Source organism: Actinia tenebrosa, unplaced genomic scaffold (genome assembly GCF_029948245.1).
Source record: "Actinia tenebrosa isolate PJP-AT-01 unplaced genomic scaffold, QUT_ActTen_1.0 PGA_scaffold0__85_contigs__length_37466705, whole genome shotgun sequence".
NCBI lineage: Eukaryota > Metazoa > Cnidaria > Anthozoa > Actiniaria > Actiniidae > Actinia > Actinia tenebrosa.
Window position 1 is genome coordinate 11963087 of NW_028292569.1, and position 27090 is coordinate 11990176.

Consider the following 27090-nt stretch of genomic DNA (forward strand, 5'->3'; position numbering starts at 1 on the left):
GGACACGATATAGAGAAAAAACGGGTAAAAAGCACGGGTGGGAAAACAGAATAACTCTAAGGGAGGGCATGTTAACCCTCAGCGTGTCACCTTGGATTTGGTAGAATCACAATCAAACTTCACCTTACAGGTAAGGCTCGTTTAATTTTTCAATTCTACCAAATCACGGTGAAGTCACTTCCGGTTAACATGAGACTTTAAAGCAATTATTGTGGACACAACCACTATTGATCACAAACAAAACAAAACTTTATTTTGACAATAACAATTTATCTTAATACCGCTGCAGCAAAATCAGTAAGCACAGGTTTATTATAGAATGTCTGGAAAGTTGAAACTTGAGACCATCCTATGTGCTTCAATATTTCATCAGTCGGAATCATCTGGCTTGCTTTGGATGTAGCAGCTGCTCTGGTGCTGTGAGCCTTGAACTTTGTTGTATTAACACCACTTGCTTGGAGGACAGTTTTAATCCATCGACCTATAGTACTAGTACTAACCGGTCGATAAGGCTTCACGTAGGATATGAGCAGTCGTGAATTGCCTTCATTACGTACACTCTTTGTCACTTCAAGATAGTGTCGAAGAGTGGAATAAACACAGAGTTCCTGTTTAATGTACTTCTTAACAATAAACGATGCAAAAATCTTTCCCGGTCTGTCTTGCTTGACATGATCCCGTATGTAGAACAAATAATAATCTGCATTCTCTTTCATATCATCAATATCGAGAAATGATAATGTCTGACATCTTTGTCCAGATTTGAGTGCTAGCAAAATAACTAATTTGAATGTTAGTTCCTTTAATGAAAGTTTCTCCAACGGCGACAATAGCTCTATGTATTTCAGTACTGGGTTGACATCCCAAGTCTCCTGATAACGAGAAGTAGGTTTGACAAAATTAAACACTCCCTTCAAATAGCGTTTAACAAAGGGGTGATCAGTAATTGTGTAGTGAGTACCAGGAAATTTGAATCCCATTAAATAGTTCGACAAAGCCGAACGTGCTGTATTAATTATGGAATAGGATAGCTCTTTGATGTGTAAACTGTGCAGAAACTCTAACACGTCATTGATATTTGGGCGCAATGAATCAACTTTCCTTTGTAGACAAAATTCACCCCACCTCCTGATGTGAACATCATATTGCTTGTGTACTTGGCCTCCATGAGGACATGAGGACATTGGTAATGTCCTCAGAAATGCTGCATTCAATGAACTGTTGCCTGATACCTTGCATGCCATGAGTGACAAGGAACATTCTGGGCCGATGGATCAGGAGACTTAGAAGCCTTGTAAACCAAGCTTGTGTGGTCCACAGAGGTACTATGATGGTCACTGTTGCTTGTTCCAAAAATATTTTTTGGAGACATCTACTGATTAAACAGAATGGTGGAAACTTATAACTGTTAGTGAACTGGGACCAATTCACAGTGAAAGCATCTACATAGGTTGCACAGGGATCTTGTTTCCAAGAAAGATAGGTATTCGTTTGATGGTTGATTCGACTGGCAAACAGATCAATCTCAGGGACCCCATACAACCCACAGATTCTGTCAAAAAGAATAGGATTCAGCTGCCATTCTATCCCATCCTCAAAATGGCGCGACAGTGAGTCTGCAATGGCATTCAGCTGCCCCGGCTGATGAGCCGCTGAGAGCCAGTGGTGCCGACTGATGGCCCATAACCAAATGTCCTTAGCAATCTGAGTGCATTCCTTACTCTTACAACCTCCCATAGCATTAATATAGGACACTGTGGTAGTATTGTCAGATAAGATCCTAATGTGTTGGTTGGATACTGATTCAAAAAGGGACATGAGCCCCAGTTTAACTGCGAGCATCTCCAGGACATTGATATGATATTTCCTCTCCACTTGGGACCATAGACCTTGGGTTTGACTTTGGGAAGTCCAAGCACCCCAACCCACAGAAGATGCGTCAGACGTAAGAATCATGGTTGGGATACCATGCACAATGTTTCTCCTTGCAGCAGGGAGGGAACTGACCCACCATTCTAATTCTTGGAGACTTTCCCTGGAAAGGGACATTTTCTCAACAAAATCCCCTTGGGTAGCTTTTAGGGACACATCTTTGTCCCATTCTAAATTTCTATAATACAGCGGGCCAAAACTCCACCCCAGAAAATGTTGATGCCAAAGTTCCTATCAATGATGCAACTTCCCGAATGGTATATGCCTGTCCACATAAATACTTCTGACACATAAGGATAATTTTCTCAATCTTCCTTGGGGTCAAACAAACTGTCATGGTGTCAGAATTTAACACGAAACCCAAAAACTCTAATGACTGTGTAGGATTGAATATAGACTTGGTTGGGTGAATGACAGAACCTAGACGAGTAAACAGCTGAGCTGCATGTATGGTAGCCTCACGACAGGCATCTTCAGTATCGTCCGTGAAGAAAGAGTCATCAGGATATCCCAGGCAATTATGTCCATATTGAGTTCGTAAGGTGGAAAAAACAGGTTTGAGGACCTTCGTAAAAAAAACGTGGACTACTTGTCAACCCCATTGGTAGGGCCCGAAATTGAAACAGGTATCCCCTCCATGCAAACTTGAGAAACATTCTATAGGCAGAAGATATTGGTATGGAGTAATAAGCATTTCGCAGGTCGATTGAAGACATAAAACACCCAGGCTTCATTAATTTGATTGCAGACTCAAGCGTGTCCATTTTAAACTTATGGTAAGTCACTGATTGGTTAAGGGACTTTAAATTGAAAATCATTCTGTAGACCCCAGGTTCCTTCTTAGGTATTAGAAATATAAGTGAAATAATCTCCCCACGTTCTGACTGACATCGTTCAATAATTGGCTTTTCCAAAAAGGTGTCAATCTCTCTATCAACAGCTTGTTGTTCTGTCAATGTGAATTTGAATTCTGAGTGTAAGGAACTTGAAGAGCCATTTGATGGCATAGGAATGCAATCAAACTCAAGTTCACAATTAGACACACATTATAATACAAAGGGGTCCAACGAAATTGTTTTCCATTCCTCTAAACAGTGTTGTAATTGGCCAGCTCTACATGGTGTCTCTGACCCAATAATACCATGAATTTGAGTCATGTAACTAACCTGAGCTCTGGAAATTATTGACGAGACTCTTTGTCGGTCTGAGTGCGTTGTCTGGCTCCTCCCCTCCCGCGGTAGGAGCCTCTCTCTCCTAAAAAAGACCTCGAGCCATAAGCTCTGCCATCTCTTGAAGATGAAGAGGATCTTTGCCGTTTTTGGCTGTTGTAGGGGTGATAACCTTTACGACTGCCTCTCTTGGATGACATTTTGAAATGCTTGTTTGCCTTAATTACCTCGTCAATTTCTTTTCCAATGTCATCGCCAAACAGCTGATCTGTAATCGGCGTAGTAGGGTTGCAAAGCGAAGCAAACTGCGAATTCAATTCAGGCCTTAAGGACTCCCGCCGGCACAGGTTCAGTTCTCGATTACCTGCCAAGGCAAGGACTAAAGAGTGTGCAAGAACAGACTTCATCTCTCCTGTTGCCTTCTCGCAGGCAGACATCATGGCATACATAGCAGTAATAAAATACTGTTGAGACTTTTGAAAAGCCCTATCTGTGGCTTTGGTATTCTGGCTTAACTGATTCCAAACAGCTCTATTGACTTTGGGCGAGACCAGCAATTTGCAATTTTCTGGTCGAAGATATTTTGACATCAAATCGTCGAGTTTTAACTTGGGTAGCTTTTCTTTAACCAGTTCCTCCACCATGGAGGCTAATTTAGAATCAACGGCTGGCCCAGTCTTATCTGATGTAGAGAATTCATCTGCAAGATTGTCGAAACCAGAAGTGGTATTACCCACATAATCGTCTCCTGAGGAAACGCTGTGTTCAGAATCTGAGTCGTCAGCAGGTCCAAGCTGCTCCTGAATCTGATTAGTGATCTCCTGTTTGAATGTGTTGAACATTCCCAACATCTCATCTTTCCAAGATGGCGGAGGTGAACCCCTCGAGTCGTCCGCCATGAAATAAATTTACTGGAAAATAAACCAGTAGGGAGCAACCATTAGTTTATTCCAGCAAAATAATGAATATTTCGCAGAACTATGGTTGCAACTCGGGAAACTATAACTTTATTTCCCAAAAACCGCCTAGGATGCATAAATTTCGGCGGTGTAAGTGAGGCATGAAGCACTCGACTTACAAACAGATTCGCTTGGACGGAGTTTGCATCATAAATATGACTTGAAAACGAAGTCAAAAACCCAGAAGAAAAATCTAAAAACGAAAGAAGATAAAAGAAGATAAAGTAAAAATATCCCAAATTAAACTTCTTACCTAATGAATGAAGTGAAAAATATTATCGATAAAGTCTCCACAACTTCGAAGGATTCGAAGAGATCCGAACCCCACGGCAAAGCTTTGTGTACTGAGCATCCACGGCAGCACGTGTGTATCTCATGTTAACCGGAAGTGACGTCACCGTGATTTGTTAGAAGTATAAATGTATACTACAACGTTTATGCAATCGAGTGTATACATATATATATATATATATGCAGAATTCAGAAAATGAAATGTGTGGCAAAAATTACTATGCAGCGCACTGAATCATCTGACAAGTGGTTGTGAATTAAGTATTAGTGTAACGTTATTATCAAAAGTAATATTATATATTATAATGTTTTCAAATATTTATTTACCAAGCCTACACAACTTCGAAAAGCTTTCTGTTTCTTTCTTAATCTTTTTCTTTCAATAGTTTAATTTGTTTCTTTCATAGCGAAAATAAATTTTTACTTACATCGATGGCGCGTATTGAATTCTTCTCCTATATAAGTCGTTGCGTGCTTCTCTAATTTTAAGGAATGGTCCATAATTAGCGTGCGTATATCCAGTTCTTGAAGCACGAGAGCAGCGTAAGAGATGCTCGAGGCGTCGCCTCGAGCATCTCTAGCTGCTAGAGTGCTTCCAGAACTGGATATATGCACGCTCATTATGGACCATTGCTTTTATAACATAGATAACGACTTTAATTCTCTGAAAAATGTTTTATTCGTATGATCACATGTCAAAACTCTCTTAAATGTGCGCGCGCACACTAAGGAAATTTACATTTACCGTTGGCTATCAAGAAAGTTCAAAGTATGTTTTACAGCGCCTCTTCTAAAAGAAAAAAACCACGATAATCAAAAAAGTCAATAAAAGCCTTAGCGGAGAAATGAGAGTCTAAAGAAGATGAATCACAGAGGTTATGTTCATGGTCGATCTACACCCGTTGCGATAGATCAGCGATCACTTCTCGTGAATGACCAGTTGAACGTTTTGAACTGTGCAGTTGCTAAAGATGGAGCCAAACTGGCTCGCCGGATCTTGTCTTGCAACTTCTACAACCACATCGTTGTTTTTAACAGCTGTGTTCAGATGAACAGTAGCCGGGACAATCGCTTGGCTTGAGGAAGTGAGACTTTGGGACAGCACTTCAGAACAGTGGTGCAGTTGTTCGGTCGAAGGCCTCGTATTGTAGTGTGCCAAACTCTGCTCGTTTCGATGCCCAGATATGGCCATTATATGGCGATTAGGAATACCTGCATTTGACATCACTGTGATTGATGTGGCTCGGACTGAATGGTTAGTGTATGGGCGGGATAATTTGGCCTCTTTACTGATCTCTTTCATCATTCCGTCCAGCTTATTGACGCCAACGGGCCTGTTTTCGTACCACACGTCGTCTGTTGGGGACCAATTTCTCTTCGGATACTGGAAGAGGGATTTGCAGTTTGGATTGGTCTTTGACAAATACAAGCGCAGAGCTTTATAGCCGTCGTTTGGGTAGTCAGTTTCATACATTCGAGCTTTTTTCTCTGAGGAGTTTACATCATTTATGCCGCCCGGGTGGTTCTTGGTGGCTTCGTCGTGCGCCATTGTAGCGTAGGGTCGCCCGCTTGCATCAACTTCAAACTTCAAGCTTGATGTCTTTAGCTCTCGCTGGCCTTCTCTTCCTCTCCGGCAGAAAAACAAGATCAGATGGAACCAGACATTCCTTAACAGACTCCATGGATCATCAAGGGAGAGAGCCTTGGAAGTTTTCAACTTCAATAGATCTTGGTTTTCTATGACTGGTTTATGCTGTGTATCCTCCGTGTTTTTTCGCTTCATTTGAACTAGCTGGGCATCAAGCATCTCATTTGAACGGTTAAACCTTGGGTCAGTTGAGAGCTTCAAACCACGGTTTAAAGGAGGCTGATTCATATATCTCTCAATGGCATGTCGAAAGCCCAGGAGTGTTTTCTTGCTGTACATCTCGCGTAGTGATAGAAACAGGCTTAACAAAAATGTGATAACATCTACACCATCATCAAAAACTGTGAGAGATGATTTCACACAAATCCCATGTCAATTGCTTCTTGATATTGAAATTGCTGACTATAAAAAGTCAAAACATATAGGAAGTGGAGCATTTGGTATGTGTCAGCTTAAGCTCTATCGAAACATTGAGGTGTCAGTGAAGTACTTAAAAGAAAGTTCATACCAAGATTTACTTCATGAAGCCAAAGTTACCAAAGTACTTGAGGGACACCCCAAGTTACCAATATTGTTGGGCATAAGCCCAAAAACCACAAGTGAAAAATACCTTGTGACTAAGTTTCATGGGAAAAATTTGAAAGGAATTCCATTATGGTATGTATTATTGAAGGGTAAGAGTTGTGATATTGAACTCAAAGATTTTCAGTTAATCTGCTATGGAGTTGCACGTGGACTTTTACATATGCACATAAAAGGTTATTTGCACAACGACTTGAAACAAGACAATGTGGTCATTGATTTTATTGAGGGAAAACCAACTCCTGTCATAATTGACTTTGGAAAAAGTTGTACCTTATCAGCAGGAAGAACTAAAAATATACCACTAGGAGAAAGAGAGATGTACCTTAAAAAGCACAGCCACATTGCTCCAGAACTGGTTGATGGTTATCATGAACAAACATGTTCTTCTGATGTATATTCTTTTGGCATTCTATTGAGCATGATTACCAAATATGTAGGTCCACATGAAAGTGCTGCAGTCATTGGTCTTGTGGCAGATAAGTGCATTAAGCCAATTCCAAGAACTCGTCCTAATATGGACAATGTTGTAGAAGAACTGAAATGATGTATATGACCAAATATATCACTCATCAATGCTTTTAGGCCTGGCCTTCATTTCAGACATATACACCTATTTCAAAAAAGCATTGTCACAACCAAGAGGCTCAAGCAACAAAACAGGACAGCAGAAAATGTCGGTAATTGAGAGTGCTTTATTCATGTTGCACACAAAATTGTAAAAATACTGTTTAAGTGAAAAATAAAACAATTTTATTTACTACCGATATCTGCAGATAAAAATGAATCAAAACAATACAATGCAAGGGCATATCCAGGATTTTTCATAGGGGGGGTCCCTATATACCAAACTTTTACTATGATGTCATAGCAGTCTGGTCAGATTTGCTCTTTTTTATTGCTTTTGTGGCTTACCATATAACCCCTTAAATACGCCCCTGCAATGCCAAGGAAGAATTATATGTGTATGTTCTAATGAACATAAGGAATATGGTAACAACATTATGTGAATATTATACTAATAATCTTCTAGGTGTTTTTGGCTTCTAAAATGAGAATATAACCAAATTGAATTATCAATTGATAAAATACATAAAATTCAGACTAGGGAAATTAGCTGGTCTTTTAAGCCAGTTTTTACTCAACCTTATTTAGACTTAATATCAAAGTGCACCTAACTCCTGATATAATACTTTCAGTATTGATTCTACAGGAGCTGGTGAATAGTTGAATGCATCTTTAACTTATAAAGGTTTATACTTCCAATATGCAAATGACTGTGTTTTAATTGTAATGCTAAACACTGGCCATTATCAGACACCAAATTAACGGTAAACATTGTAGAAACCATGATTATATTGATAAATGATGCTTTTTAAATAATGTTTTTGTGAACCAGCTTAATTTTGTATATTTATGAAGCCTGCAGTGACTTCACAGCCACATGCATATTGGAAGTATAAACCTTAACTACTTAAAGATGCATCACTTAAATGAAGAAATATTTTACCATTCAACTATTCACTTCATGTAGAATCAATAGTGAAAATTAGGGGTTAGGTGCACTTTAAGTTACACAAGGGATTGCTCAGTTTCATGGCTGATGATGGATGCAAGCATTTATTCACGGATTCCTTCTCTTATATAAATATTTGCTCTTGTGTGCTCATAGCTTTCCCCTAGTATGGTGGTGGGATTTTGCCACTGATCAGCTGTAAACCCACCAAAACTATGAGCTATTTTACCTGGAATGTGTCCAATGTCTTGTGGAGTAATCATACAATCTACAATTAATTGCATTTTTTTGAAGTCCTCATCACTGATCAATGGACGATCCCTCCTTGAGCCAGATATTTTTCATCATGTGTTTTGCTGTTCCAAGGTATAAGTTGTGCATTGGATCGATTACAAAAAATCTTATGCTATCAAAATAATTCAGATCATGAAGAACAGAGTATCTTGCACCATGTTCAGAACATTTTGCTTGTTGGCTTGTAGGGGACGTTTCATGCAGAGTGTCGCGTGCTAAATTCTTGTGTTCATCTGAGGTCCTAGAAGGCCACAAGTCACGGTTAAAGCCAGAAAAATTTAAATGTCCATCTTGATAAAATTTTCTTTTACATCTAGAACAACCCTAATTTGCCATGTGGCCCATAAATCCTCCAATAATAGGCACTTAAGGTGGCTGCCTACTTTTGAACGTTCGAATTGAGCCCACGATGAGAGCGCGCTCAAAAACCGCTGAAATATTTTATTGAAGAACCATACGCGTTTTGAGCTTCAACAGGGCAAAACCCTCAAATTTTGCACTGGACTCTCTATTTTTTAATGGCTCATTCGAAAAAATTCTCAAAAATCTATGTTATATCAACATTTTAAAAAAAAAGTTTAAATCAGCAACACATGAAAAAATAGATTTTTGTAGGGATTTTTGTTCGACTTTATGAGATTTTTAAGAGCACCAAAACTACAAAATATGAGAAATCAATTTATCTTTTTGTCTTTTTGTTGAAAATATCCATGTATTATCGTAGAATGATTGACTAGCCTTCATTCGTGCAATCATATAGTCTAGAAATAACTATGATCTTATGGATCTTAATTTTTTTCTAATCACTTCCGGTGATGCAGTTTTTACTCCAAAAGGTCGTGCGTAGGCTTCCATTAAATGCTGGTTATCTCGGAAACAAGCTCGGGACACCCTATTTTTCTTTCCAGATTTGGAATCAGTATTAAATTTCAATTCGGAAAATCGAAGTTTAAAAAAAAGCTTAAATCAATTTTCAAAAGTAGGCAGTCACCTTAACGTAAATCGCATTTGCTTAAAATTAATACGTCATACGTCTTCGACTGACCAATGGGAAAAGCGTATCATAAACAGCACGTGTTACTTGTCAGACAAAATTGTTGTCGTCAGCCAGACAGTTGTCTACAGTCCATGGCAAAGAACAGTACTTGTGAATATTTGGGTTCAGTTGAATACGTCAATTTAGAGAGAGAAAAAGAAATACAGTGGGTACTACAGTACTTGATAGTTAGCTGATTAATCTCCAGGCAAGGTTGTCATTGTCATTACTTTCTCCTTGTTGTAGTGGATCTTACCCATAGCAAATCGAGAGTGGAACCTCTGAATGGGGATGAAACAGCATGGCCCAAAGGCATCAAAATAATCGCACCATATTTCCAAAGAATTCCCGAATGCATGCCTGTTTGGATGTGCTGCGAACCAATTTACTCTGGCTATGTGAAAAAGGTGTGTTTTACTCTCAGGAAAAAATGAGGGATTGCTCGATCTTACTTTAACACGATGACGAAAATAGAACTGTACTTCGCCTGGTCTTGGGTGACCTTCGTCGCGATCGCCTATACTCATTCGACCTTCTGAACCAGCCCAACTAGCTAGGAAATACGAATTTCTGCAACTTCCTTTGCTCATAGAACCAAATAATGTGGAGCCAATTTTGACGGATCCAAACTTAGCAACTGTGTAGGGAATATCCAGGATGTCATTTTCAGTAAGTCCCAATAGTTTTGCATAGACGACTTTAAGGTATCTCAAGTCGTCACTGTCTATAGTATGGTCCTTGATAGGAGGCAGTTCTTCCAAGATAGAACTACGGGTCCAGTCGCAACTTTGGAGCTCGGTTACAGGCGTCGTTCTCTCCATTTGAAAAGCACTCTGAGCCACAATTGGATCAAGTGTGGTTTTTAGAGAGCCCACCATCTTACTCTCACTGAAGAACTCTTTGAATTCTTCTTCGTAATCGGAGGGAAAAGTAAAAGATTTGGGCTTGATTTGCGCCAAAAATTTTCTCATCAGCTGCACTTCTAACGATTTGTTGTTGGTTGTGTATGCCCCAAGGACTCCATTATACCTTTCAAAACTGTAACACCAGAACCCATGGAATGGGCCATAGTCCAGCAAGCATTCTTTTAGATGGCCATGCAAATGCATATTTGGTGTTATGAAATTGGACCCATATAAATCTTCTGCCTTTTTAAGGAACTGTATCAAAACATTATCTCCTTCTTCAATTTCCCCTGTTGTGATACATTTCTTGCTCAGTATTTTGCATGCTTTGGCAAACAGTTTCCAGCAATCCAGATGTTTATCTGGAAGTATTCCTTGAAGAGCATTGAGTGAGTATACCACAACCCAGTTTTGCCATTGATCAGCTGTAAATCCACTAAAATTGTTGGCAATTTTACCCGGGATTCTGCCAATATCTTGGGGAACTACCATTGAGTCTACTCTTTCTTGTATAATTTGAAGCTCATTTTGGCCCAAGAGAGGTGCATCTGGGTTGCACCAAACTTTTTTGAATATGTGCTTTGCTGTTCCCAAGTACAGGTTGTGCATCGGGTCTATAACAAAATATCTGATACAGTCAAAGTACTCTAAGTCCTGCAGCACTGAATATCGGGCACCATGCTTGGAGCACACTGATTGTTGCATGGTTGGTGTCACCTCAAACAAAGAATCTTTTGCCAAGACTTTGTGTTCTGCAGAAGTTCTCTTTTGCCACTCTGACCGATCAAATCCTGAAAAATCTAAATTTCCATCTATATAGAAATTTTTCTTGCATCTTGAGCAACCCTGGTTTGCCATGTGTCCCATGAAACCACCAATTTTTCTTATGGCTGGAATGTCACAAGTGACACAAACCAAACCTACTTTTATTGGTTTTTTCAAGAGACTTCCTGCAACTGAGAAGCGAATGTTAGTGTTCCAGAGTTGTTTAAGTTCTTCAACCAATGGTTTAAGGAATGTATTTGCTGTGAGCTTTGGCTCACTTGGTCCTGGAAGAATCCCTGCTATTATGACATTTTCCAGCTTATATCTCTCATGTCTAGGTAAATCCATTACCACAAGATATATAACGCCGACAGATCCAGGAGAATGCTTGTGTGGCTGAAACCAGTCAACATTCAGCATCAGGCCAAGACTGTTTACAGATGACAAGAAACCAGATGTTGCTAGCTCTTTCCACACATTCCCATCATAAATGTCAGTTTTAATATCTATGTTTGCAGGCCTTGCGGTATGCCTCCACTTTTGACATTCTTTCCAAAATCCTGGCTTCTTTAGAAGATCCTGAAGACATCCAATTAAGGATTGATATGGATATACCATTCTTGGATAAAATCTAGTTTTACCTCCACTTCTAACGGTTTTTAGAAGGAACTCTCCACAAGGACCTAAAAATGGTAAGTTTAAGATTTACTAAATTTTATAGTTTTTATTATATTTTTAGAAAACACATTGTTTAAGCATATGTTCGTGCCAGACTGTTGCCAGTTACCAAGAGTGGATTCAGGGAGTTCAAAAGGGGGCTAAAGTCCCCCTCCCCCCCCCCCCCCCCCCCCCTTCAGCAGAAAAAAAGATGCTTTTTTATATTGTTTTTCCTTGTGTTGATGGAAGAAAGTCAATTAGCCCCTCCTAAACTCAATTAGCCCCCACTAAGATTTTGGCAGGATCCGCCCTTGGTTACAGTACAGCAGTATAACAGTGTTCAAATCAAAAAGTGACAATTGTAGTAGGGGAACATAATGAGGCTAATTCTCAAAACACCCTAAAAGAAAAATCAAGAAAACACTGCCAAAAACATATGACATGGGTCAACATGGCATGATATCATTAACACATGAATATTATATAAATATATAGATAGATCAAGGTTAGCTATGTTCTGTCCTCTGATAAAACACTCCTGAAGCTGTAGAACATTCAAAGGGTTATTATATAACTTTTTCCATGTGCTTAACAGCTCCAGTCATGTTTTGTCAGAGCAAAGAACATAGCTAACCCTAATCTATTCATTAAATCAGTTCTACATAACAAAACACTACTGTGTTTCCTTCATGAATTATTAATTATGAGTTTTTTAAACTAAGTTTGCAATTTTGGTTTACCTCTTCTACCTCTGTGTGGGTGATCAGGCCATGGTACATAATTGCACCTGGCAGACACACAGTTACCACTTCTAGTTTCAATGCAGTCCTTCAAGTTATAGAGGGACTTGCATTTGGGGCAAACCACAAATTTCTTGAAGGTGTCCTCAGTGACCCCAATGAATTTCTTCAATTTGTACACAGAACCAGGAAAAAGCTTTTCAAGAGTAGATATCGTTGTATCAAATGTCCCAATGAGCCAAAAGAACTTGCAGAGGAACTTTATGAGCACACTGACTGCACTATCAGATATCCCAAAATTGCTTTGCCATGTTGTTATAAATAATGCCAACCATAGAACTAATGCATTTATCTTGGTGCTCAAAGCTGATGTAGATGTTTCCTCTTGTGGGACTTCTGAATGGTCATCTCCTGTATCGTTATTTATATTGTCAGGCTCTAGGTCTTCCATTATATCGTCATCTGATTCCATACAGCTGTCAACATCTTCATCATCCCAAGTCTCAGTTGGTGGTGGTTGTGTCATTTCTTGACTGCCTGCAGGATCCTCTTGAATATCTTCCTCATTATCGTCACTATCAAAAAAGCTGACATCTTCTTCCTCAAACCTCCTTTTTTCAATTAATTCGCTAAACTGTTTTGTGATGTTTGGAGGTAACTCCATATCTATTGTGCCTCCATCAGCTGGTTCACTATCAATTGGTAACCCACATTTCACATGAAACCTTGACCAGGAGTAAGAAAAAGATTTGCCACACTTTGGACATGTTTTTCTACGTCTCTTCTGGGCTCTTTCCATGATTGTTATTGTAAATCAAACCAGCCTGCATTTAACATGAAAAAGTAAATAATGAGACTATATCTAGCTAGATAGGCAGCCTAAGTGACTTACAAATGAATGAACAGCACATTAATAAGGAACTTGAATATTGATGAAATATTAATTTGCTCAGTTGCATTAACTTGCCAATAAAGCAAAAAAAAAAAAAAAAATTATCATGGCCGTTGATTAAATTAAATAATGTATAGTCGGTGGTATTCATCAATGAGGCAGTGTTACTCTACAAGATATACAGTAAAATGAAGATTAATTTCTGGTATTATAACTAAACTTAATAAATAATTATAAAGGAAAGACAATAGGACAAATTATAAAGATATATAATTGCATATGTAGTTAGCATAATTTTAGCCTTGAATATACTTGAATGTATAGTGTCTTATGCCAGATTGGAACTATAGACTGAATCATTTTTTATCCTTCGAATTTTAACTTTTCTCTGATATTCAAGTCTAAAATTAATACTAAAGCAATTATACCCATAAATATAACATAATTATACCCCTCAGGCTCAGTGATTATGGTTAATATTATTTTACCTCGCCACTTGAAGACTCGCAGCTCGCGAAATACTCCACCAATAATCACTCTGCCTTTTATGAATAAAAGCTCTGCTATCCCCAAAATATTGATCTGGACTTTTTTTAAAGCATATTAACACAGATGTAATGTTAGTAGTAGTAGTGGCATAACCATGGAGACATAACATTAATTACATAACTCTGATCTTTGAGTTGAAAATGTGATTTTTTTCTCCTGTAATTAAGTTAATGTTCAATTATTTAATGTCATTTTATTCAAGGGACTGTCGTAATTGAGGAAACCTGTGACGGTATCCCTTACCTCTCATCTGCTTGTAATTTGTTTATATTTTTCATTTTTTAAACGATTTGAGGTAAATGCTAAATAAAATTTTAAAAATACTTCCACTATTTAACGTAATTTTAAGTACATGAATCTTACCTCTTGAACTTGGATAAAATTCTTAGCTTTAATATTGAATACCCTTTTATTAATTTCTGAATTTAGAGACTTGCAAATATTTTTTGACTTTGACCTATAACATGGAAATGTTTATTAATTTATTGATGGGCAGTTAAATCATCTAAAAATATATACTTTTGATCACCATATTTTTTAGAGCCCCATTGTTCCTGTAACAAATTTGAATGTTTGTATGTTTGCATATAAATTAAATTACATAAGTTTATAAATTCTAAAGAAAAATGAAATACTTACCCCCTAAAGAACTCCTGTCGATTCAAATACTAAAAAAAAAGTTCGTTGTATTTATTTTCATTAATTTTGATAGATTAAATAACCAATCAAAATAAAGATTTTATCTGTATTGCGGATGACATTCTGGAATAGCCAATCACACAAGCTGTTATATCAGTTGTTGTGTACATAATTATCCAATCCTGATCCAATTTCGATCCGGTTCTAAACTCGTTTTAACTATTTCAAACCGGTTCTAAACTCTTTTCAAACCAGTTCAGTTCTGATCGAGTTCGTTCTTCAGAAGTTCGGCTTCGTAGACCACTAAAGTTTAGTCTTATTAGAACGCGAAAAATTCGATTCCGTTATTTCTGGTTATTTAGTTGTATTACTAAAATGAATAGAAACGCAGGAGAGTTTCGACAGTTATTGAAATCCATTCAAGAAGTTGGTGGAAAAGTAGACAGTGTAAAGGGAAATGTCGATGTCCTTGATGGAAACGCGGCACTGTTTTCCGATGAAGTCTTTTCGAAAATTAGCGAAATGGAGAATAGGTTAGTCAAAAAGATGGATGATTCTTTGAACGCGATCATGACCCGGCTAGACGCATTAGAAGAGAAAGTAAAGGAAAATTCTGCTTCGCGTAGCGGTTCTGGTTTAACGCCTGACAGTTCTCGTAAAAGAAAAATACAGAGAAACCCCGACTTATCGGTAAGTATGCTTAATCTAAGTTAGCTTAATCGACTCAAATTTATCAAATGGCGTAAAATCAAGGCAGATTTATATTTTTTAAATATTTTTGAATTAAAACGTATTTAAGAATGTTTTTTTATTCAGCTCCTAGATGCACTTTTGATCAAAAAAAAAAAGAGAGAGAGAAATTTGCAAACCAACTACTTGGATTTTCCCGCGTTTTTTTACCCGCGAAAGTTTTTTTCCTTTGAATTAAAAAGTCACCAAGATTGCTTTTACATTTCTTTCTGTACTTTATGTTTTTTTATTTGCCCTTTTAATAGATTTATAAGCGAGAAATTTACAAGGTATTTAACTCGAGTTTCGAATTTCCTCGGTTTTTCCCTTGTGCATGTCTGGTGAAAATGCAAGTTTGAAAGATGCGCCAATTGTGGCAGGTCACGTGACTCTAAAAGCGAAAGTGCACGAAGTCGAATCTCTATTACATTACAATGTTTTGATTTCTCTAAATAATCATTTGAAGTATTTTCCTTCGACATTAAAAAAAAAAAGAAATGTAAGTATTTTAACGCCAACAACATGCAAAAAAGTCATATATGTGTATATATAAACGAAAAAATACATAGAAAATTTACCTGTTCTTTTTTTTTTTGCAGCATTCAACTGAGTGGTTTGTGAACTTTGATATACATCCCCTATAAGCCTTTTCATAGTTTACGAATCGATTCCACTGCACATGCGATTTTATCCCGAATTTCTCACCTTCTGTCTTAAACCTATTGTTCTTAATTAAACATAAGGTGAGAAATTCGGGATAAATTCGCATGCGCAGTGGAATCGATTCTTAAACTATGAAAAGGCTTATTGGAAGCGTTTAGCCTTTAAATTACTAATTTTGTTTTCGCATTTTTGATTTGACTTTGATTTTTGAATTTAATTACTTTTAAACCTAGCATCATGTGCGCAGCAAGCTAATTTCATTAGATTTGGAATGGGACACCTCAAAGAAGTAAGTAATAATGAAATTTAACGAAAGATTGAAGGAGTATCATTATCAAGGATAAATTATTATCTTTTACTTCTTTTAATTTGGCCCTAACCCAAGGGCTGATCCAGAGGGGGGGGATAAAGGGGGGCTGAAGGCCGACCACCCCCCCCCCCCCCTTCAGCAGAAAAAAACGATATTTTTTATATTGTTTTTCGTTGTGTTGACGGTAGAAACTCAATTAGCCCACCCAATACTTACTTAGCCCCCCCCCCCCCTTAAAATTTTGGCTGGATCCACCCTTTAAGCAATCATGGTTTACAATTTAAATGCACTACCTTTAGACTCGACATTGAATAACTTTAAGTTTATATTGATAGAGAAACCGATCCTGTTAACTTGGCTATATCTGAAAAATTGCTAAAGGAGGTGATGGAAGTGGAGACAGTGAGAGGCGATACGTCCATCACTCCCAGAAGAATAAATGGTATGGCCCTGAAAGTTATTCTCTTATTTTGAGGAGAACATAACACATATTATTACATATGTAAAATGTTCACTTACTACCATAGAATTATTAAAGTTTTTTAAATATTGAGAGCGAGATATTTAATTTATTATGATCATACTTCTAACAGATGCTATATCGGCGACTTATCAAACCGCCAGGAAGCGCGGAAAGCGGCAGGAAAGTGGGGCTGACGAGGCTTATAAAAAACGACAAAGAAAAAACCAAAGAATAGATAGAGTAAGTAACAACCGAATTTTATTCGCAAGTAGTAACGTATATTGAAGGGATTTTAGAGGACACTTTTTTTATACTAAGGAATGATTTATCTAAACGAGCTTGAACCTATTTCATCATTCTTTTTCTCTTTTCATTTACCTCTTCTGACAGAAATTAAGACGTCGCCTGGCAGCAGCGACAGAACAGGAAAAGAACGGCGACTTGGGTACCGGACTACATTCTTCCCTCGTTTCATCGGAGGAGTCGGATGATGAAGCCCTGGACCTGAGGCCCATCCCCTGGAGATGTCCCCGGCTCTCAACCTTTTTCCAGTCTCTCGATGATAGGTGGAAGAGTAACCTCACAAGCTATCAGAGGCGGCAGATCGTCGAAAGACAGACTGGGCCGCCTAGCACCAGAGATTATGCTATTGTTCCACAAAGATTGCGTAAGTGGACTATAGGGCCCCATGAAGATGATGTGCTAGCCGAACCCTTTTCCCTATAAAGTGCTACTAGTATATGAAATCGCACGATCTGGAGTACAATTCGGAATTACTAGGCACGAGTGGTGTTTTCAAAGTCTTCAAAATTGAACGAGCCTTTACGAGCCTTTAGCAATCATTGAAGCCGAGTTGTCTCCATAATTTTATCTGACTAGTTATGCCTTGTTTACAGCACGAACCTTCGTAGGTGAGGCGGGAAGTGTTGAAGGAAACGTTTTTTAAATGCCTTCATACTTTCGGAATTGTGAACTGAATCATAACTACTTTATTTTTCTTTCCCTAAACCCGAAGACATGCACTTGATGGATTGTTTCTCGCCATTATTATCTTATTTCTAGCGGGAACAATTAATTCAGAACGAATATTTAACTGCTTCAGTGATTTTTACCCATATTCCTTTCGGTCCAGTCGCGAAGGCTTGAGCCGGTCGACGACAACGTTTTTTGAATTGACTGTATATAATATCTGTGTCAACAATGGCTTTCAAAACAACGATTGAATTCGTCTGCACTATTCCGCACATTTCAGCCTTTTAAAAGGAAATCGCTTATATTTTTTGAGTGCTAAAGATCCCGCTTGATTTCTGAAGCTGCATAGCGAAAACTATTATACTGATATTGTTGGGAAATATAAAGAATTGGAATTGGAATAATCATGTGAGAAATTTGCATTCTTTGTGCCACCAATAACTATTCAGAATTTTCGAATCGAAAGGTTTTTACTTTGGGTGGAAGAAAGTAAATAAGGGATGAACCATTAGATAATTGATTGGGGGGGGGGGGGGGGTGGGGGATGGTTGCACTACGTGAATTTTGGTTGTATGATATTTATTTTTTTTGGCTCAACTCTTCCACGTTTTTTGTTTTTTGTTGTTTTTTTTTTGCGTACATTTAGATATTTTTCTTCTAGAGAGAAGAGGTTGCACGAGATTTTTCTGAGGTTTAAGTGCTTGCTCAATATTTGTGGGGGATTTACGCAACCCCACTCCCCCCTCCATCAACCATCAACTATCTAATGGTCCGTCCCTAAAGGCGTGAAGGCGCGAGTTCTGAATCCCACGTTCCATAAATTCCAATTCTTTATAATTTTTTGTACAACTGAAGAAAAACTCATCTTTAAATAGCTTGAAAATAAATCGATTCCAATGTTTCGGCCATAGTAAAATTGCCACTTGTTGTCAAGCTACTTTTGAGAGTATGTCCTGTTAAAAAATCGACTAAAAATTCTTTATTCAAGTTACACTTGAAACAATCACTCTACCAACTAAAAAGATAGAACACTTGAAGTTTTTTATATTTTTAAGGTTTAATCTTGCATAGTTTTAGTACAAGAGGTCTGTAATTCTGCTCATTTTCAGACCCCTCTAATTAACATATTGACGCCCTAAAAGAAATATTTTAATTTCTTGGAAATAAAGCGATATTTTCAGAATCTAAGTGTGTAGGGGTTTGTATTACATCATAGCCTACCTCACTTCAAAATATGAGACAAATCGATTTTTTCACACTTGCCACGAAATTTCAAAAATGTCTGATTTTTCCTCACATCCACTCTTAAATTCTTTAGAATCCCGATACAAAACTGTTTTTGAAATGTTTGAGTTTTACTGACATCCAATCTTAACACACGAAAAAGAAAAAAAGAAAAAAAACTTACCGATTTTCTTTGATTAAAAGCGAAATTCTCCTTACGAGCGCGCTATGGCGCAAGCAACAATCGTAAAAATTTGACGCGCGCGCTTCAAGTTCAAGCTTAAGCTTCCCTTTTCGTCGCGCGTTAGCCAATCAGAAACCTTAATTTTGAAACGACAATACCACAAGATATTGTCGTCTCAAAAATATGAGACTATTTTTAGTGAATCGCAATGCTATGATATATGCATATTATAACTGTATATCAGTATTCCAGTTTTTTATTTATCCTGAAGCTATCAAAGCCTTACTTAAAATGTTCTGATCAGAAGCTGTCTTGTCTGGGGTTTGAGAAGGCCCCTCTGTTGGTATTACTGTCGAGGGAAAACATAATAATTAAAACAATATCGCGCGAGATCCTTGTAGTTTTACCAGTTGTCTGGACTTACGGCTGCGTTCGTAATGTATGGCACAGAGAGGGGGGGGGGGGGGGGGGAATGGGGGGCAGGTGAAATTTAGGGGGGATCGGCAAAATTTTAACCAGTAATATGGGAAGGGGAGGGGGGTTGAAATTTTTTTAAAGAGAATATTTAGGGATGCCAATTTTTTTGGAGAAGCTACGAGAGATTGCACGGGGGGGGGGGGGGGTAGTTATTTTTTGGGGGGAAGTCAAGGGGGGTCTTAAGAATTTATTTGACAGACAGAGAGACTTTTCTATTCGGTATCGAGTATTAGAATATGCATGGACATTTTACCCGAATAAACGTATGAAGGCTATAATTGTAGATTTATAGTAATTTCTCTTATGTTATAATAAATTCAGCTATTTAACCTATTCAGTACAGTTACTAGTTAGCACCTAGTTTGGGTGAGAAGAACACATATTAATTTTGAATTTTATATAACCTTTTCATAAAGATTTGGAATTTATTTGTCATTTAAAGATTTAGTCTGATTTCATCAAAAATATTTTTATTTGAAGTTGTTAAGTACATTGACCTTAACAAGAATCTGTCCGGAATAGGTGTCCTTCGTTTTTGGCTAAAGGGATATCTGACAAAACAGGTCACGTGAGCGAGTCAAAATATTGAATTTTTTTTATTTTTTGCCTTAACTAATGTGACAGAGTCAAAAGACACTATTTTGGACAGTAATTATTTAGTCATAAATCTATATTTTTAATTAGGAATGCCTCGTGTACACATAGGAATGTAATTCTTTAGTTAACTGTTTGCGTGGAAAATGCGTAAGCAAGAAATAATTTCCGTACGTAATTACATTACAGTGAGTCATGCCTAGGTTTGGCGCTTGTTTACGTAAGTTCGTGTTTGGGACATCCTGTTTGCGCCTAGGGCGTGCAACATTGTATAGGATGTGTAAGGTCTTAAGAATGCAGGTTTTTCCATAAAAGTAGGCCCAAACTAAGCTTAAATCAGTGTAGTAAAAGTTCTTGAAGACGTTGCACATATCAAGACAAGGAATTCTCTACGATGTAAAGGTATGAATCTTTGAAGCCTTTTACACTTATACCTAGGATAGATTTAGGACAAATCTATGTTAATATCGTTAACTAGTCGTTATATTTTATAGCTTAGATTATCTATATATTTGTTAAGCATTCGTTTCATGTTGTAGTAATTCTAGTCGCATTAGCGCGTAATTTAGTACAAAGTTATTCACGCAGTAGTAATTTAGTAATCACGCTGAGTGTATCTTGTCTTTTAAACTCTTTAAGACGTTTACTATAGGATCGCTACCGCCTTACTCGCTTGTTTAACCTTTTTACTACGATAAATAGCCTTAACTGCGGGATAAAAGACCTTTTCTTTCCAACCTTTAATTTGTTCGCTACTTAAACTCTACACTCAAGGTCATTGTCGCGACCCGCGTGTTCAGTAAACCGTGTAATTCTTAGTTTGTCATAAACAAAGGTTAAAATACTTACCTAAAGCCATAGTTAACCTCTAGTCAATTTTTCCTATTGCTTTTTCCATTGGTTTAGTTCATTTTAAACGGTTTACCGACTTGTACATTAAACTTTGCAACCTAGTAATTTTCACTCGCGTATTGTAAACACTGCTAATCAGTATGCAATATTCAAATTACCTGTGGCGTAATTTACGTATTTCCGTTTCTATTTATATCTAGCAAAACTGTATTCTATTCATAACTTTTAGCTATTAATTTAGATAAGCTACAAATTTATTTTATCTCATTGTAAATATTTTTCTTGTTTTCATTAGAGATATCCTGTAATCTCGTTCCCGTTTTTTTTTCATGTATTGCAAAGTTGTGTGAATTTTCAATAAATTCTTTTGTCAAAACCACTTGCAATCTGATTCATAGCTGAGCGCCTTGCCGCCGGTTACATTTTTGGTGTCAGAAGTGGGATTGCAAGAAAGTTGACATTAGTAGTTACTGATTATTTACCAACGGGAACGAGACTGAAATCATGGCAGAAGAAGCTGTGGCTGCACTCACAGAGCAATTGGCTGCACTCAAGGCACAGCTGGATGGCATGCAGGCTGAAGGAGGACCCCCTGCCCAACCTGTTCCTGCACCAGTGGTACAAGTGACAGTGCCAAGGGAGAAGAAGCTGAGAAAGTATGCTGGTGGCAGAGACGACAAAGTGCTTGAAGACTGGATAGCGGATGCACAGAGGTCTGTGGCTGCCCAGAAGTTAACTGGTCAAGAGGCGGTGGATTTCCTGTACCATAGCTTAGAAGGTACGGCTCGAGATGAAGTTCGACTAAGGCCTGTGGATGACTGGATAGACCCGGATGGCTTCTTCAGGATTCTAAGAGACGTCTTCGGGGAGAAGCTCACCAAGACCCAGCTTCTCCAGAGGTTTTTCGCCAGAAAACAAGGTGACAGGGAGCCCATCCAGGACTTTGCCCATGCCCTGATGTCAATGGCGGAGCACATAACCAGAGTACACGTAGGAGCCCTGGAAAACAAGGACCAGAACCTCAGAGACACATTCGTTGAGAACTTGCGTGACAACCTGTTGCGCAGGGATCTCAAGCGCTATATCAGAGAACATCCCGAGAAGACCTTCAACGAGGTGAGGCAAGAGGCCTATCATAGCTCGGAAGACACAGATAGAGGAGCACATCGCCGTGCAGCGGCCAAGGAGGTGTTGGTGGAGAGCAACCAAGTAAATGCCATCCAAGAGCTTACAGCAGGACAGAAGGCCCTGGTGGAGAAGCTCATGCAGCAACAAAAATTGCTGGATGAGCAGCAGAAGCTGCTAACCCAACTTACCATGAAGTTCGCGAGCCCATCACCACCACGAGGTCCCCCACGTGGTCCGAGGAGATGTTACAACTGCCACGAGCTTGGACATCTTCGGCCGAACTGCCCAAAGCCCCTGAAAGACAAGGCACCAGCAGCACCACAGAAGGAGTCAAACTCCAGCTCTCCACGGCAGTGAGCCACGCCGTGGAGAGGAACTGTAGTGGCTCTAACTCTCTTTTTCAGAACGAAAAGTTTGTCGGGACAAGTCCCACAGTGGTGGCGAGGATTGGCGGAGTACCTGTGAAAAGCTTAGTGGATACGGGCTCCATGGTTACCCTCATCACCGAGTCGTTCTACAGGGAAAAGCTACAGCCAACCCTAGGAGACCTACACCCTGAAACAAGATTACTGCAGCTGCGAGGAGCTAACGGTTTGGACATCCCTTACATTGGATATATCGTCGCTACAGTAGAGATCGGAGGAGTGGTGGTCCCTGGGTGCGGCATCTTCATCACGAAGGACACAGCAGCCACTACAGTAATGCAGAGGAGGGTACCTGGCCTACTGGGAACCAACGTTCTTGGGCAGGTGCCCCAATACCAACAGATCCTGCAAGATGAAGAGAAGAAGAGTAAACGTAAAACTGGGTTCGTGAAAGTAGCCGGCTCAGACAAAGTCTGGGTCCCTGCTTTCACAGAATCTGATATCTTGGTCACAGGCCCATCATGGGGCACTGATGCTGTGATCGAACCCCTTGGTGTACCAGTAGAAGGAAACCTCACCGTGGCCAGTACTCTCGTGGATACTACCAAGACGTGTTACTATGTCAGAGTTGCCAACCAGACGGCAAAGGACATATGGCTAAAGCCGAGGACGCGGATTGGAATTGTGCGAGAGGGAGAGATGGTCAAGAGAGGAGAGCAGTTGGAGTTCCTACACGAGAATAACATGGTGACAGTGTGCTGTAACCTTAGTGCTGACCCTCAGATGCCACCCCAACGGGAAGCTGTGGGCAAAGTACGTTGGCAAAGGATACAGAAACCCCCTCACGGGATTACCCTGGAACATTTCCCCGGGACGGAACTTCAGAGGGAGAAAGCTCTCCAGATGTTCGAAAGAAATGAAGAGGTGTTTGCTTCATGTAAGGAGGACCTTGGCTGTACAAAGACAACATATCATCGCATCTACACAGACGATGATGTGCCTGTCACAGAGCGTTACAGAAGGATTCCTCCAAACCAATACCAGGAGGTGCAACAGCATCTACAAGACTTGCTAGAAAAAGGAGTGATATGTCCAAGTGAGAGTAACTATGCCTCCCCAATAGTGCTTGTACGAAAGAAGTCTGGAGCCTTGAGGATGTGCGTCGACTACCGGAAGCTGAACCAGAAAACCAAGCGTGATCAGTACCCCCTACCAAGGATAGAGGAATCACTGGAGGCACTGCGTGGCGCAAAGTACTTTTCCACCATAGATCTGGCATCAGCCTACAATCAAGTTGAAGTCCATCCTGATGATCAGCACAAGACTGCGTTCACAACGCCCATGGGTTTGTTTCAGTACACTCGGATGCCGTTTGGACTACAGAATGCCCCAGCGACCTTCCAAAGGTTGATGCAAGGAGTCTTCCGAGAGGACATACTTCGCACCCTGATGGTCTATCTGGACGACATCATAGTCTTCTCATCCACCATTGAAGAACATCTTGAGCGGTTGGAAACGGTATTCAGTAAGCTGAAGCATCATGGATTAAAGGTTGAACCAGCCAAGTGTCAACTCTTCAGAGATCGGGTGTCCTACCTGGGGCACGTGGTCTCTGCTGACGGTGTCGAGACAGACCCTGAAAAGACAAAGGCAGTTAACGAGTGGCCAGTTCCCCAGACAGTGCGCGATGTGCGATCATTCCTTGGTTTCGCGTCTTACTACAGAAGATTTGTCCCCAAGTTCGCTCAAGTGGCAGGTCCGCTGCACAAGTTAGTTGCTGAGCTCGGGAGCGGAGGAAGTAACAAGACCACCCGGAAGCAGATTGGCGTACTGTGGACAGAAGAGTGCCAAAAGAGCTTCAACAAGTTAAAGAATCTACTAACCTCAGCACCAGTGCTGGCCTACCCGGACTACACCAAGCCCTTCATCCTAGAGACGGATGCGTCCAACGAAGGATTGGGAGCCGTGCTGTCCCAAGAACAGGACGGAAGAGTCAAAGTGATCGCTTATGCCAGCCGAGGCCTGAGAGGTGGAGAGCGAAACATGGAGAACTACTCATCGAGGAAGCTGGAACTACTAGCCTTGAAGTGGGCTGTATGTGAGAAGTTCAGGGAGTACCTGCTGGGATCGAAGTTTGTCGTCTACACAGACAACAACCCGCTGACATACCTACAGTCAAAGAGTAAGCTGAAAGCTGTGGAGCAGAGGTGGGCTGCAGAGTTAGCAAACTTCAACTTCACCATCAAGTATCGCCCTGGACGTCACAACCAGAATGCAGATGCTCTAAGTCGCATCAACCGAGATGAAGAACCAACCACAGTTGAAGTAAGAAGTACCCTAGCCTACTCTACCAATACTACAGACCTACCAGAAGAGGTACGTCAACATTTGATGGTATCAGCAGCGTTCATAAGCAACACAGAGACAAGTGCGCTGGAGGAGCAAGCAACCTCATTCCCAACCACACCTCTCACAGAGATCCAACGACTACAGCAGGAGGACCCATGTATCAGTCGTCTCCTCCACTACCGAAACCTTGGACGTCGGCCAAGTAAAAGGCAAAGCCAACAAGAGACAAGGGATACAAGGAAGTTGCTTAGTCACTGGAACAGGATTGAGGAAAGCCATGGAGTTCTCTACCGCCGTACAGGAGTCGGACAGGGAAGTGAGCTTCGGTTACTGCTACTCCCCACATCAATGAAATCACAAGTACTGAAGGGTGCGCACGATCAATGTGGACATCAAGGACAAGACAGGACAGAACAGCTCTTGAGGAAAAGATGTTGGTGGCCCGGTATGCAAGGAGATGTGAAGCAATGGATCTCAAATTGTGAAAGATGCGTCATTGCCAAAGGATCCTACCTTCCAGTCAAGACGCCGATGGGCAGCCTACTAGCTACTAGGCCATTGGAAGTGCTAGCGATGGATTTTACCTTGCTTGAGCCTGCAACAGATGGAAGAGAAAATGTCCTCGTGTTAACAGATGTATTCACAAAGTTTACAATTGCTGTACCTACCCGTGATCAGAAAGCTACAACCGTAGTCAAGACCCTGATTAAAGAATGGTTCCTTGTGTATGGAATCCCCCAAAGAATACACTCTGACCAAGGCAAGTCATTTGAGGCAGAACTAGTCAAGGAGTTGTGTGCAGTGTATGGAATTAAGAAGTCAAGGACAACCCCCTATCATCCTCAAGGAAATGGGCAGTGCGAAAGATTCAACCGTACACTACATGAGCTTCTAAGAACTCTACCAGCAGAAAAGAAAAGAAGGTGGCCTGAACACCTGAAAGAGTTATGTTATGCCTATAATGCTACGCCACATGCAACAACTAGATACTCACCCTTCTACCTGATGTTTGGTAGAGATGCAAAGCTACCTCTGGACATTCTACTTCCTGATGATGACAGACAAGTGACAGTAGACAACCAGCAATGGATTACCAAGCACCAGACTCGTCTACGAGAAGCTTATACCACTGTGACACAAAACTTGAAGGAAGCTGCTACCGTCAGAAAGAAGATCCATGACCAGAAGGGCAGAGCACTGGCTGAACCACTACAAGTTGGAGAGCGAGTACTCCTTCGCAACCGTAAAGTCAGAGGAAGAAACAAGATTCAAGATAAATGGGACAACCAAGTGTACAAAATCGTCGAACGAAGAGACAACAATACATATGTCGTTGAAAGAGCTGATGGACATGGAGGAGATAAAGTTGTTAGTCAAGGAGAAATGCAAGTGTGTCCAAGACCAATGCTGGAGATACGAGGACGACACAGGCAAGCTGACAGGTCTAGACAAACATGTACTGCATCGCCAGAATCATCAGATAAAGAAGAAGACATTGGGGAAATGACAATCGCCTTTCAACCAATGACAGAACCAGCTGAACCTGATGATGATGATGATAGTGATGATGCGTCTGAGGAAGAACTGGCTGCACCTGTACTCCGACGTTCCACAAGGACAACGGCAGGCCAACACAGCAATCTCTATAATCTTCCAAGATCCGCACTTCAGCACTGACGAGTCCACCTGCGTATCATTGTTCCTGAATTTGCTCGAGGACGAAGCAAACAAAAAGGAGGGGCAAGTGTGACAGAGTCAAAAGACACTATTTTGGACAGTAATTATTTAGTCATAAATCTATATTTTTAATTAGGAATGCCTCGTGTACACATAGGAATGTAATTCTTTAGTTAACTGTTTGCGTGGAAAATGCGTAAGCAAGAAATAATTTCCGTACGTAATTACATTACAGTGAGTCATGCCTAGGTTTGGCGCTTGTTTACGTAAGTTCGTGTTTGGGACATCCTGTTTGCGCCTAGGGCGTGCAACATTGTATAGGATGTGTAAGGTCTTAAGAATGCAGGTTTTTCCATAAAAGTAGGCCCAAACTAAGCTTAAATCAGTGTAGTAAAAGTTCTTGAAGACGTTGCACATATCAAGACAAGGAATTCTCTACGATGTAAAGGTATGAATCTTTGAAGCCTTTTACACTTATACCTAGGATAGATTTAGGACAAATCTATGTTAATATCGTTAACTAGTCGTT

The 27090-nt window shown here is 39.9% G+C and overlaps 5 protein-coding genes across 6 annotated transcripts; 2 read left to right on the plus strand and 3 right to left on the minus strand.

Annotated features, from left to right (window-relative positions):
* Positions 1–227: 227 nt before the first annotated feature.
* Positions 228–4605, minus strand: LOC148913501 (uncharacterized). 2 transcript variants are annotated; one of them, XM_089030901.1, is made up of 2 exons: positions 3099–4605; positions 228–1372 (listed from the first exon to the last, which is right to left on the minus strand). In XM_089030901.1, exon 1 carries the CDS (start codon positions 3998–4000, stop codon positions 3113–3115), a length of 888 nt encoding a protein of 295 aa, XP_088887027.1. In that variant the 5' UTR covers positions 4001–4605; the 3' UTR covers positions 228–1372; positions 3099–3112. The 2 variants fall into 2 exon arrangements, with proteins under 2 accessions (XP_088887027.1, XP_088887029.1); XM_089030903.1 differs by having other exon boundaries at positions 228–1375.
* A 136-nt stretch (positions 4606–4741) lies between these two features.
* On the minus strand, positions 4742–8933 carry LOC148913502 (uncharacterized). Its single transcript, XM_089030910.1, has one exon. It carries the CDS (start codon positions 6276–6278, stop codon positions 5271–5273), a length of 1008 nt encoding a protein of 335 aa, XP_088887036.1. The 5' UTR covers positions 6279–8933; the 3' UTR covers positions 4742–5270.
* LOC148913503 (uncharacterized) lies at positions 6442–7128 on the plus strand. Its single transcript, XM_089033344.1, has one exon. The coding sequence runs from the start codon at positions 6442–6444 to the stop codon at positions 7126–7128; it is 687 nt and encodes a 228-aa protein (XP_088889470.1).
* A 160-nt stretch (positions 8934–9093) lies between the features above and the next one.
* LOC148913504 (uncharacterized) lies at positions 9094–13470 on the minus strand. Its single transcript, XM_089030907.1, has 2 exons — positions 12495–13470; positions 9094–11780 (listed from the first exon to the last, which is right to left on the minus strand). The coding sequence occupies exons 1-2, from the start codon at positions 13291–13293 to the stop codon at positions 9625–9627; spliced, it is 2955 nt and encodes a 984-aa protein (XP_088887033.1). The 5' UTR covers positions 13294–13470; the 3' UTR covers positions 9094–9624.
* A 1142-nt stretch (positions 13471–14612) lies between these two features.
* Positions 14613–17565, plus strand: LOC148913505 (uncharacterized). Its single transcript, XM_089030914.1, has 4 exons — positions 14613–16255; positions 16612–16718; positions 16870–16979; positions 17130–17565. The coding sequence occupies exons 2-4, from the start codon at positions 16664–16666 to the stop codon at positions 17463–17465; spliced, it is 501 nt and encodes a 166-aa protein (XP_088887040.1). The 5' UTR covers positions 14613–16255; positions 16612–16663; the 3' UTR covers positions 17466–17565.
* Positions 17566–27090: the final 9525 nt, after the last annotated feature.